Source organism: Euprymna scolopes, chromosome 31 (genome assembly GCF_053919585.1).
Source record: "Euprymna scolopes isolate OS-2025 chromosome 31, ASM5391958v1, whole genome shotgun sequence".
Lineage (NCBI taxonomy): Eukaryota > Metazoa > Mollusca > Cephalopoda > Sepiida > Sepiolidae > Euprymna > Euprymna scolopes.
The window spans coordinates 42,805,622-42,820,011 of NC_136512.1; the positions used below are offsets into that span (position 1 = coordinate 42,805,622).

Sequence of the window (14,390 nt, forward strand, 5' to 3'; positions counted from 1 at the left end):
GACCTCAATCAAATCTATGGACACACGGGTGCGCGCGGAAGAAAAAGGATTCTTACTTTCTTACAAGAAAGAAAAATAACAACAAAGTTTCCCACCCCTTACAAAAATTTCAAAAGGGTGTACGATAAAAATTAATATAAAAAACAATGTTTAATTGTGCTAAAAATTGTAATGCGGACATTAATTTTTCCAATTTTTTAAAATAATTTTGAATTATGGGGAAAGGTAAAAAGAAAAAATAAATTCAAGTCCAAGAAAAAAATGTTTTCCTGGTGAAAATCGATTCAAATATTTCCAGAAAATTACAAATCTTTGAAATCGAATAAAGTCCAGATTTTAAAAAGATTTTCAAAAAATTCGGCGCCTAAAAATAGTCTTTCTGTCACTCGTATCTTTCGTATCCTGAATTTTTTTTTTTTCGTATGTTTGGGCCAAAAAAATCTTTACATCACGTTTCGTAAGCTGAAAACTTTGTAAGCAGTCTTTCATATCTCGAGGTTCCATTGTACTTAAATGCAATGTGCTCTGGGGAACTTGCTGCATTGCACTGGTATCTTCTCGATATAAATATCTCCAGCCGACTCGTCGGTCAACAAAATTTCACGCTTTTGTTGTAAAGATCCCCAGGTGTCGGAAAGCTTTCTTTCCTTTAACTGTTAGTCTTTGGAATTCTCTCCCTGCTACCTGACTGTACCAGCATGCAGAAGTTTAAATGTAATGTGAACAAACGTCTCGCTACATAACTGCCCCTTAGAATGACATGTAGATATGGCCCCTAATTCACAGCAGTCTCGTTTAGTGCAATGTGCTTCGTTTGGGGTGAATTAAAAAAAATGCGATCGTCAGATGATATTCTTCATAATGATTTACTCGATGGCCTATGTTAAAATGGAGACAGTCTTTAAGTGAAAAGAAACTTATAAATATTTGATAATTCATTGTCAGTTTTCCAGTCGTATTTAATCAACTCATCAATGCTTGATGCGGCTATTGTTATGAACGCCCCGTGTTTTTCAATGAATGTCTTTTCCTTTCATCTTGCTGTCTATGAAACTTGTGCATAATTTTATGATTCTATCATAAAGATAGCTTAATCAATAGCATTTCCCCCCTCTCTCTCTCGCTCTCTCTGTTCTTTGTTCTCTCTGCCCTCCTCATTACTGTCCTTAGTTTGTTTTTTTTCTTTCCGCCTTCTCTTTTTACTACCCCTCTTTCCTTCCTACGTCCTCCTTATTATTTTGTCTTTTCTAAATTGATACACTTTTTGTTTATCAGAACTCATTTATATAAAAACACATTAGGTTTACTTAATTCAAGAAAATATTTTCGAATACGAATTTTCAAACTTTCATACACTATATATATATTGATAGAAAAACTTACAAAACACAGTCAACACTATACTTCATTTGCATATTTATTTTTAACAGTGTCTAATAAATTAATATTCTGTACGATTCATTTATGATTCTCCTATTTCATCATATATACGTAATAGTTTTCTAGCCAGAATAATTTTAGAGTCGGGTGATGTTGTTTTAAATCTAAATATGCAATTTTTCTGTGAGTCAGTAGTTGACGTCATATTTTTTAACATATGAGCCAGGATTTTACTTTTCTTTTTCTTTTTTTCAGTCCACTTCCCACATCTGAGGTTGGGATTTGGGAGGCGGCAGGTTTGTGGGAGTTTAGTTTTTAAAACTGATTTTAGTTGTAGGAACTCTCCACTTTTTCTGTTAAATAATTTGATAAGAGTTTGCACATATTAGACGTGTCTACTTAGGTATCTCGAGTAATAGAGTCCGATTCATAAGAGGACACTGATTTTTCGTTTTGTGCTTTATCTTCTGTCAATATAGGAGAACCATGCATACGCATGAACCAAACTGTCAGTATCAGGCTGATATATCTATGACTTCAAAATGCTAGTTAATCTTGACTTATCTCGGACAGCCAGATCGCAAGCCTTTTGGATAATTCCTGCATTGCTGCTGGGTAGTCACACTTTCTTTGAAAGTGCTCATCGATTTTTCCATGAACATTGATTTCTTCATTTGAAAACAGAAAATTGGAATCTCTCTGCTACTTTATCTTGATTGGATTAAAGTTAATTCTTGCTCAAGAAACGATTATTTTAATCCCGCATAATAACCATCTTTAGCAACTACAGATAGAGTACACCTTCTATATACGGAAACTAAATTTCCACCAATGTAGATGGAATCATAAACATGAAACAGAATCTGCTTTTTTAATCTATTTTTGTTGTTAAATTTTTATCTGATTTTATAAATATTTTTTATTTAATTTTTATTTAATTTTTATTTAATTTTTATCTAATTTAATATTTTCAGTAATAAATTATTTATTTGATTTTTTTTCATTTTTATTTAAAATTTTTTAAAGTAAAAACTAAAATAGTTGACCATAATCGAGAGCAACCTGAAAGCTCCCTTTACAGTAGCCACAACCATCACCTTATAAAACTGAGGGTTTAGCAAGAAGACATCATGTACCACTTATTGAGTGCCTCCTTCAAGGATTGAACTGCAATTTTCAAGCTCATTAGTGATTATTCTAACCATCATGCCAAGTGGGCCAGTATTATTTTAAAAGTGTTTGCCTTTTCAATTTTATTAAACGTTTTGAGAAAAAAGATATAATGTACGAATTTTCTTAAAATTATTTCTTATTTTTAAATATTTGCCCTAATTTTACCTGTAATTTTTTTTATTTTGTTCAGTCGATTTTCTAAGATAAATCTGTATTACAATGAGGTATTAAAACAATAAATTGATGGAGACCACTAGACCAACGAGTCAAACGAGCTGGAACAAAGGAAGCAGGGAATAGATCAGACAATTCTGAGGAACACATGTCATAATAGTGTTTGTAAAAAAACTGAGACTAGCAACATCATGTCTGTGAGGGAGAGGTTGCAGAGAAGAAGAAAGCATGGAACCAACCAAATTAAAGATACGTTTTTGCAATTTATCAAGAAAATTCAAATAGGACACAGATTAACCAGCCCAAATATGAGAACAATACTCTATACATGGTGTGATAGTAGCTTTGTAAAGACAGAGATTAGCCTCGAGTGTGAAAAAGTGTTTAAATCAATAGAGAAAACCGATTGTATGAGAAACAGAAAGAGCAGTGGATTTAATATGTGGACTCTAAGAAAGATCTGATGAGAAATAAATATATATATATATATAGACGGAGAGAGAGAGAGAGAGAGAGAGAGAGAGAGAGAGAGAGAGAGAGAGAGAGAGAGATTGGGTTACATATATATATCCATGTATAAATAGTTTATAAACTCTTACACATGGCAAAACATATGCATATATTCACATCTATTTTAATATATTGCTTTGTTCATAGTTTCTAACCTCTATTAGTAACAGCTATCGTCTGTTGGATCTGAGAGACTTGTAGACATGTCCATAACATAAGGTTCTTTCTTTTAAATCTCATAACACACACACACACACACACACACACACACACACACACACACACACACACACACACACACACACACACACACACACACACACTGTCTGTGTGCATCTGTGCATAATTATATATCTCTTTCTGTTTATATATACTTGCCTGTCGCTAGATTTAGTCGGCAGTTAATGAATTGACTTTTGTTTATAACTGACCCTGCTTTTAGAACTGTAACACGTCACACTGTCTAATTTGGCTGCAGTTCAGTCACTAACCAAATAATCACAAGATAGCCTGGTTCTCTGGCCAAAGATAATGTCAACCTGCCATCAAATCTGTCAATACTTAGAAAAAACAGTTTTCTTCATAAATGGAACTGCAAGAATCGCTCAAATATAAATAAATCTACAAATCTTGTCTCACTTGGTTATCTCCCTTATTTCATATTCAGCATGATTTCCTTCATAAAATCAATTACGTTTTTTAGGTTTTTAATACATTATGGTATATAGTAAGTCGCTTTTTTGTTGATGCTATTGTTTTGCGCAGATAACATTACTAAATAAGCGCAATGATTATTTCATTCGCTAGACTGGAAATAAGTAAAGAACACAACAAAGTAAAAAATGAGATAGGTACAGGATATGAGCCTGTGACTTAGAAAAGAGATCGTCTAACATGGACCACTTTACTATAAAGGGAAAACGCAAATTGTAAAATAACACATGCTGCAAGCTTTGCCACAAATCTTTGTTTACGAGTTTAACTGACCAACTGACCAATGTCCCTTTGTTGCCCATGAAAGCAAATTATCTCTAGAAATTCCATGCCCCATTGTGTTTAATGTACAATGTAAATGCGTTTTACCTTAATGGAAGCTGCCTCTGTTTGATTATATATATATATATATATATATATATATATATATATATATATATATATATATATATATATATATATATATATATATATATACTTCACTCCTAAACTAATTAACCAATCTTTATGAATTTTGGAACACAGCTGCTCGGCTTAAGGGTGAATAATGTTGGCTATATTCAGTTTAATTTAGTTTTATGCAAAAGGGCAAAGAGAGACAAAGGCGAAAGGCCTTTGTGAAAATTGATGTCTCTGTTTTTGTGAAATTTTGATAGTTATTAGGCATCAACTAATAAATATCCCCAAATTTTAGTTTCTTTGGAGAATTTTAAAAGGGATTTAAGGTGAATAATATGGGCACAACTTTCCATTTAAAACCTCAAATATTTCAGATTTGCATTAAATTTGATCCATAGTCATAAGACGCAATTTGCAAGATTCCCTAAATTTCCGTTTCCTACTTTGATCACTGCATGTTTTAATGTATGTGCCTCTGCACGATCCTTCGCAAACGACAGAATACGACCTGAAATTAAGTTAAATACCCTTAAAAAGGACTAATTTAAAACACGGACTGATGTGAAAACTACAAATATTTATTGTGGTCTCACTTTTCATTTCCAGGTATTCTTGACAATTTGTTTTTAATACTAATGCATCTACTCACTCAATATCTAACATTTGGGACAATCCTAAAGTTAGGTGAAAGCATTGTCTACAGTAGAGTAATTATTAGTCTATCAGACACCTCTTATCACTCCTTTTTAGCGGGATACAACGTTTGTATGTGTTTTAATTAGGAGACATACTTATCTCCCTTGACCTATGTCATTTGTGGTTATTCCAGAATGACCTACTTAGATTATTTACAATATGGCATTTTTATCTTAAGACCTGATTTCCTTGAGTGAAAAAGACTTATAAGTTACTTAAAAGAAGGAAAAATGTTTTTTCTAATCTTCAATTTCCTTATTTATTTACTGCTTGTTTGATTGTGTAAGAATTTTTGGGGGATGTAGATTGTCTCTGACCCGATTAAGAGCCTCCTAAATTTGATCATAATATTTAAAAACCAGACTCTTTTATTTAATCTTAACTCCAAGTAACTTGACTTACACTGATTATCTTTGGTGAAAAAGAAAACTCTTAAAAATTGTACATATTTGTGTGGGAAATAAAAATCAGTTCTTTTCTGTTGATTCTTAGGTACAAGTTAATTAGCTGACCACTAGACATTTTGTCCTCTTAAAAACGAGTAAAAGTTATAGCCTGTTGACTTAGAATAAGTGCTTTTTTTTTCAAATTGATTGTGAATATGGTTAAATTTGTGCTCATTATTGCATTAAATACTAATCCCTATTTATCCATAACTGTGCAATGAACAGATACCATAATACTTAGTTTGCTGCACTTCATCATAACTGTTGTGGAGACGCCCACTAATTAACATAGGCGGGTGAGTGAGATATATAAAGGTATCAATCACCAATACCGGAGGAGTCCGGCAACGACCGCCAAATAGGCAAGACGCCTATGCTGCCTCCAGTAAGACATGCAACACACCACCTGCCGGAATATCTCCAGTTGTCCTTGACGGTCGTACATCTAAGCAATATGAAATAAATGCGGGAGAACCTCAGGGGTCTATCGTTGGACCTCTATTATTCCTGATATTCATAAATGACCTCCCTGATAAAATTGTTTCGGAGATGGGTATATTTGCCAATGACACCACTCTCTATAACAGATATGAGGGGAAAACAAATGAACACATATCCAAGAAAATGGCAGAAATACTAGAGGATGACCTCCAATCCGTAGTGAAATGGGGACAAAAATGGTTGGTCACATTCAATGCTGCTAAGACTAAGCTTGTTTCCTTCAATAACTACAAGAAACCTTCTCTACCACCAATAGCAATGGCCAAGAACACATTGCCTGAAAGTACTTCTTTTAAACTCCTTGGCCTAACGTTTACAGGGAATATGAATTGGAATAGATACATTGAGAGCATTGCCAAGGCTGCTGCAAGGAAGGTTGGCTCCCTCTACCGTGCTAGAAAACTACTTATGCCTGACAGTATCCTATACCTCTATAAGGCAACCATTCGCCCATGTATGGAGTACTGTTGTCACATCTGGGCTGGTGCATCTGCTGCTTGTCTCTCGCTCCTGGACAGGGTTCAAAAGAGAGTTGCCAACCTGATAGGTCCTGAACTGTCATCTAGGCTTCAGCCTCTGTCCCATCGACGAGATGTTGCATCCCTCTGCCTGTTCTACAAATACTTTAATGGTGAATGCTCTGACGAACTGCAAACACTTGTACCTCCCCGACGTAACTACCCCCGACAAACCCGACAAGCTACTAAGTCTCATCCCTTTACAGTAGAGATCCCTAGGTGCAAGAAAGCCTTTTACTCCAATAGTTTCTTCCCCAGAACTGCAGGTCTTTGGAACTCCCTTCCGGGATTCTGCTTTCCCAACTGCAATGATATGCAGAAGTTCAAGTGTAATGTTAACAAACATCTTTCTACTTTTCTCCCTTCAAATGACCCCGCTAATTAAGTCCCTAATAGTAGCCCCCTGCTTCAAAGTGGCACTGTGCCTTGTTTTGGGTGAAAATTGAATAAAAAAATAAATAAATAAATAAAACTGAAGTATATCTGAAGACATGTAAATATGTATATAACTTTTCTTCCTAATATATTATTGTATACCTTTACTTTCGTGTTCTTGTTAATTATTTGTGCAGACACAACAATAACAAAGCTCTATACATAATTTCAGCCAGATTGGCACAGTAGTTTCAAGAAAACTTCTAGATGTGGTATTGTGGTGTTTAACCTTATTAATTCCTATTAATCATTTGAAAGAATACCATAATATGTAGTTCATTGCATCTTACCATAACAAAGGTTCATACAAAATTTCAGCCAGATCGACCTAGTAGTTTCAGAAAAATAGTGGAATAGACAGACAGACATACTAATAGATTATAAGGTTGCAGTTGCCTTTGATAATAATTCGAAGTCCATCATTCTTATACAAATTACAATCAAAGTCTAAATTTTTGATTGGGGCTACAAAAGGATCGATTTGTTTTCTTTTCAATGCAATAATTTTATAAGGTGTATTTTTTATTTAAAAATCATTAGAAATTTTATTTTACTAAACAAGCGAAACCAACAACGGATATTCTTAACTCTTTACTCTTGTTCACACCAAACAAGACATATTGCCACTTGGAACATAAGGGGCAACTATTTGGGATCGTGTCAAACAGGGAATTGTGGGGAGTTAAGCAGCAAGATGTCTGTTCATCTTATATTTAAACTTGTTCAGGTTAGTACAGTCAGGGAAGCAGAAAACAGGAAAGAAATTATTAGAATAGAAGGCTTTCCGGCATCTACAGGCCCCAACAATGAAGGGGTGGGATTTTGTTGCTTATTGGATAAGTTGGAGGTGTGTACATCGAGGGGGTACAAGTGTTGAGTTTATCAGAGCACATTCCATTAAAGTGCTCATAAAACAGGCACAAAGATTGGACAGAGGTTAGAACTTGGCCGATAATGAGGGACCTTTTAGATTTGAGACATTTTTTGGAACTTGTCTAAGAATGAGAGACTAATGGTAGATACATTGCACAAACCCAGATGTGGCTACAATACTCCATGTGTGAATTGTGGCTTTGTAAAGATATAGGATACTCTCTGGTGTGAAGAATTTTCCAGCATGTTAGGAGGAGCCTAGCTTCTTTGCAGCAGCCTTAGCAATGTCCTCAATTTCCAATTGAATGTTCCAATTCATGTTGCCTGTGAGTATTAGGCCGAGGAGTTTGAAAGATGGACTCTAATGTACGATGTTATTTGTCATGAAAAATTTAGTAAAATGCAATTAATAATGAAAATGCAATTAGTGATGAAAATTTCACTTTCAAACTGAAGTGGAACTGATAGATTGACAGACAGCGATTGCTAGATGCACCTAAAATCCTGTTCAAAACTTAAGTTTGAGAGACAAAATGCGATTTCAAACTTGTGAGAGATCAACAGACAGAACCTCTTACAGAGATGCTGAGACAGATCAAAAATAAGTTTCCAAACTGTGTGTGGTATTATCAACTATTGTTCTCTGTGGAGTTCACATGTGAAAGTCTGTAAAGTTCCTCAAATAGTATGATGTTGCTTCTTATGATTATGTGTCATGGAACTGATAACTTTGTTAAGGATGCTACGTTACATAAAGTTGAAAAGAAACATTTGTTTTCTTCGGTTGTTGAATTCTGCTAGTATTTATTTATATTTTTTCTGCAGGTTTGTTCAGAAAAAGGACTTTTCAATGGTTACTTTTATTGCTGGTAAATGTTGATATTCTATTTCTAATATTCACACTTGATTTTCATCCACTCTGATATCATAGTGAAAGGAGTTTCAATCTTTTTTCTATTGTTCTTTAAGCATGTGTTCTGCTGGACTCGTTTGACTATTAAAATAAGGTTGGTATTTGTTTATGTTCTTTGTAACCTGCCCATCTGTATCTTTTATCTCTCCACCATATTTTAGACTGAGCATCGCGACTTGGTGACAATCTTGACTTTTGCATTTTTCGATTTCCGATCAAACTTTTCGAAATTGTTATTTTAACGCATCCATTTGTTCCAAACAATCAACTTTTTATTTCTCAATCTGTCAAAATACCTGTTGAGTTCCAAAAGCGAATTCTAATCCCAACCAATGACATTCTATCATTTTGCAATCCCAACTCGCGTCATCGAAATAATAGCTACATTACGAATTATCATTATTATCATAATTATTATACCTCCACGTTCCCCAACCCCCAAGTGAAATCGCGTTACATTTGATGTAAGAATCAAGATGAACCACCACATGCTTGCCAAGAAAACCCCACAAAACTTTACCTTAACAATTGATTAGAATTAATCAAATTTACAATTAATTCTTCAAATGAAACAAGTAATTTGTTAATTAATTGTATTTTTTCAAACTTTTATCCCCAAATCTAATTACTGTCCTTCAAAACTGTTAATATGATTATTTCAATGGATAAAACAAATATAAAAAAAAGCAAATTAGTAAAACTTATTCATTTCATAGTTAATAGGTCATTGTGAGATTTCTGCGTCGTCAATAGTTTTACACCACTTAGAATAAGATCAGTTAACAAATAAGAAGAATGTTATTTTCATCAACACATGGATATTGCATTAGTTTACGGACAATGTGGTCGATGTTGGAATAATCTAATTATAATGAATATTTAGTGTCTGTCTGTAACTGAAATTACACCATATTACTTTTCAGTCTGAAACATTAAGAATTATTGCTTTATTTTAATACTGGCTCGCTATCGTTTCACAAAGTTCGCTACTCGAAATACTTGGAACGAAAATTTTAAATACTAAACATTTCATTCAATAAGTAACTACAAATGCAAGGTGTTTGAATTTATTCGTATAAATCAATGAACATTAACATTTCGGTAAATTTGAAACAAATTTATTTATATTTTATTTTTACATCAAAAGAAAGAAGAGATCATAAAATTTAACAGTTATAGTATATATCTATAACTTTGTTGTAGCTTCAAACACTGGATAACAACGCAAAAAAATAAAAATGATTGTAAACTAAGGTAATATATAACATTAAGCCAACATATAATTATAAGATACCAATCTTAAATCTAATTATTTTTTAACTATATCTCCTTCTGAGTTCATAACAATTAGGAGGAATTAATGACAGTGAATTATCTACTTTTGACTTGCCTTAATTTATGTTAGGAAATTGCTCATTCTGATACTGTGGAGTGCATGCATACATGTGGAAATATATCTGTTAATTGAATGACGACTTAATATTTAACTAATTTTAAAAACAATATTTGTGTATTCATATTCTATGATATTGATAGGATAATGTCTTAATATTTACTAATTGATTCAAATCAAAATATATGATTTAAACCATTTAAATGTCCCCAGCTCTCATAATTAAATTTTAAAAAGATAAATAATAACTACATTAATAAACAATATTAAAAAGCAATAATTTAACCGAAATAAATAGTAATTATATTAATAATATTTGATTTCCTTGCTACTTGTCTGTCTGTGAACCTCATGTTTCAGAGAATGGCAGCTATCTTGAATTCTTCACTCCACTTGTATTCGTTTTAAAGAAAGGTTTTCCCGAAATTATTAAAAATTTTACACCGTCCTAGATATTTTAATTAATACTTATAAGTAAGTCTAAGGTTTACTGATTTGGTATGAAACAAGTATGTATTGTATTCTCTTGTTTTAAATTGATCAATAAATCTATATACACCAGTATATATTTTTGTATTATCAATATATTTTCCTATTATATCTAAGCTCCACTTGCATGTGAAGCCTTTTATAATATCGAAAATTCTCCATTTAAAGAATTCTTGTATACTTCTTTGATCTCCTTTTATATATGTGTGTGTGTGTGTGTGTGTGTGTGTGTGTGTGTGTGTGTGTGTGTGTGTGTGTGTGTGTGTGTGTGTGTACTGGTAGCATTATTTCACTTGAACATTGTTAAACATAACAAATTATCTAAGGTTGATTATACCATTTTATTTTTTAAAAAATTTCTAATGATCTTTTTGTTCCAAAAAAAATAATATATCTTCCATATGTATCACAAACATTTTGGATTTTTCGTCAAACCATTTTCAGGTAACAAAAACAAATGTTGTCTTTTTTTTATTTAATGATTATAAAAATAAAATAAAATAATAAAACCTGCATTGAATTATAAAATTGATTCTTTAAAAAATAATATTTTGGGGGTTATTTGCTGTTGGTATGCCAACACAGCTATTACTACTGGAGATTTGAAATCTACTTGTCTGAAGACTAAACTGTGCTATTATTTCTATAAATTGTCTCTTTTAATGCTCTGTTCAGTTTACTATTTCAAACGAATGTGTTATATCTCAATATTAAATTCGGAGAGGGGGCAGAGTGTAGTTTCTGTTCTACTGCCATTATACCATCAATATGGCATTTCCTCCTCTTAATTTTTGTGGGAGAAGTGCAATATCTGTGCAGTTGCTCTTCCTCTGAGAGGTATTACTATAGTACATGTTTGCTGTAAGGATTCCATTTTCCCACGCATTACCATCTCCTTTCAGATAGAGGAAAATGTAGTCGTCCTCCCAGGCATTACCTCCTTTTTTATTGGTGAGATAAAATAGTATCTGTTCTCTGATTTTAATACCATCCTCCCAGGAATTACCTTCTCCTTTATTGTGGTGGTAGTGGTGGAAGTAGTGATAACTAGCAAAAATACATTTGGTTTGGCTTTTCTTTGTCTTGTTTTTACTATTGCTTGACGAGTGGTGTTGCCTTTAAAAGATAAAGCACCCAAACTATCAGTGAAATGAAAAAGTGAAAATTTGTTATTCAAAATGAACAAATATTTACATTAAAAATTAGTCCATTTTATATCTATATAATAAGTTGTTTTTTTTTGTCTCTCTACCATATTTGTATAAGTTGTTTTTTTTTTTGTCTCTCTACCATATTTGTATAAGTTGTTTTTTTTTTTGTCTCTCTACCATATTTGTATAAGTTGTTTTTTTTTTTGTCTCTCTACCATATTTGTATAAGTTGGGTTTTTTTTTTGTCTCTCTACCATATTTGTATAAGTTGGTTTTTTTTTTGTCTCTCTACCATATTTGTATAAGTTGTTTTTTTTTTGTCTCTCTACCATATTTGTATAAGTTGGGTTTTTTTTGTCTCTCTACCATATTTGTATAAGTTGGGTTTTTTTTGTCTCTCTACCATATTTGTATAAGTTGGTTTTTTTTTGTCTCTCTACCATATTTGTATAAGTTGGTTTTTTTTTGTCTCTCTACCATATTTGTATAAGTTGGGTTTTTTTTGTCTCTCTACCATATTTGTATAAGTTGGGTTTTTTTTGTCTCTACCATATTTGTATAAGTTGTTTTTTTTTTTGTCTCTACCATATTTGTATAAGTTGTTTTTTTTTTTGTCTCTACCATATTTGTATAAGTTGGGTTTTTTTTTGTCTCTACCATATTTGTATAAGTTGGGTTTTTTTTGTCTCTACCATATTTGTATAAGTTGGGTTTTTTTTTGTCTCTACCATATTTGTATAAGTTGGGTTTTTTTTTGTCTCTACCATATTTGTATAAGTTGGGTTTTTTTTTGTCTCTCTACCATATTTGTATAAGTTGGGTTTTTTTTGTCTCTACCATATTTGTATGTTTTTTTTTTTGTCTCTCTACCATATTTGTGAAGAAATTCTCTTTCCCTCTCTCCTTCTCCACAAATTCAATTCTCATTTCTTTGTCTTTCAGAGCCCGTGCTAGAAATGGCCTTCGTATCCTGGGTGCCACGGAAATTTCAGACAGCCCTTGGCAAATCCATGTTGAAATTAGTGATCGTCAGAAAAGTGCCACTGTCACAGCCAGCCTTCGGGAATCTGCCCCCTTCGTGAAACGTGTCTGGTAAGTACTTTCCTTAATTTTTTGTGAACCCTTTTTTTAATCTTTCAAAAAAAAGAAAAATGAAAAAGCAGCTGCATGAGATATTGTGATTTGATATTAAATAACATAAAAATAAGTTGATATGATTTGATATTAAATAACATAAAAATCAGTTGATATGATTTGATATTAAATAACATAAAAATCAGTTGATATGACTTGATATTAAATAACCTAAAAATCAGTTGATATGATTTGATATTAAATAACCTAAAAATCAGTTGATATGATTGGATAATAAATAACTTAAAAATAGTTGATATAATTGGATATCAAATAACATAGAAAGATGTGGATATGATTGGATATAAAATAACTAACAAGAAGTTGATATAATTGGATGTTAAATAACTGTAGTGGAGTCGGAAAAGGTGAAAGTAGGAACACGACGACTTGGTGAGAATAAGAAGAACATTTATATTCAGAACAGGGTTAGTGGTACAGAAAAGGTTAGTAAGTTCTTGGAGAGTCGTCTCTGTACGACATCTGGATAGCTCTCATTGAGCGGTCTAGACTTGCTGCTTATATGGCTAATGGATAAGTCCATCTTAGCAGTTATAAGAGTGTGTATGTCCCCACAACAATAACATAAAAAGAGGTGGATATGATTGGATATTAAATAACCTAAGAATAAGTTGATATAATTAGATAATAAATAACCTAAAAATTAATTAATATAATTGGATATTAATTAACCTAAAAAGAAGTTGATATAATTGAATAAGAAATAACCTTAAAATCAGTTAATATAATTGGATGTAAAATAACCTTAAATCAATTGGCATAATTGGATATTAAATAATCTAATAATCAGTTGATATAATAAATAAAAACGGTTGATACAATAGGATTATAAATAACCTTAAAATTAGTTGATATAATTGGATAATAAATAACCTTAAAAGAAATAACATAAAAATCAGTTGATATAATCGGATGTTAAATAACCTAAAAATCATTTAGTATAATTCGATATTAAATAACCTAAAAATCAGTTGATATAATTGGATAATAAATATAATATAAAATAACCTAAAAATCAGTTGATATAATTGGATAATAAATATATTAAATAACATAAAAAATTTATACAATTGGATATTAAAAACCCTAAAGATAAGTTAACATAATTGAGTATTAAATAATCTTAAAATAAGTTGATACAATTGGATTTTATATTACCTTAAAATAAGTTGATATAATTTGATTTTAAATAATCTAAAAATAAGTTTATATAATTCGATATTAAAAAATCTAAGAAGTTTATATTATTAGATTTTAAATATCCTAAAAGAAATTGATATAATGGATATTAAATAACAGGTGTTTGAACTGAGTCAGGTGTGAAATGGAGCCTGTTGAATGTCGAGCAGTGATCCGGTTTTGTGTTTGAAAGGACGCACACCACAGGAGACTTTTGATGAAATGAAAGAAACTTATGGTGATAATGCCCCATCATATGACCTTGTAAAATGCTGGCATCGTGAATTCAAA

General features: G+C 31.8%; 1 protein-coding gene across 1 annotated transcript in view; it reads left to right on the forward strand.

Moving 5' to 3' along the window:
• The window catches only part of LOC145255716 (transmembrane protein 132C-like), a 429,514-nt gene that overhangs the window by 296,258 nt on the left and 118,866 nt on the right, over nucleotides 1-14,390 (forward strand). Inside the window, exon 4 of the mRNA XM_080114311.1 lies at nucleotides 12,708-12,857. Within this exon, the coding sequence (XP_079970437.1) occupies nucleotides 12,708-12,857 (150 nt within the window). The remainder of the gene's footprint in view (nucleotides 1-12,707; nucleotides 12,858-14,390) is intronic.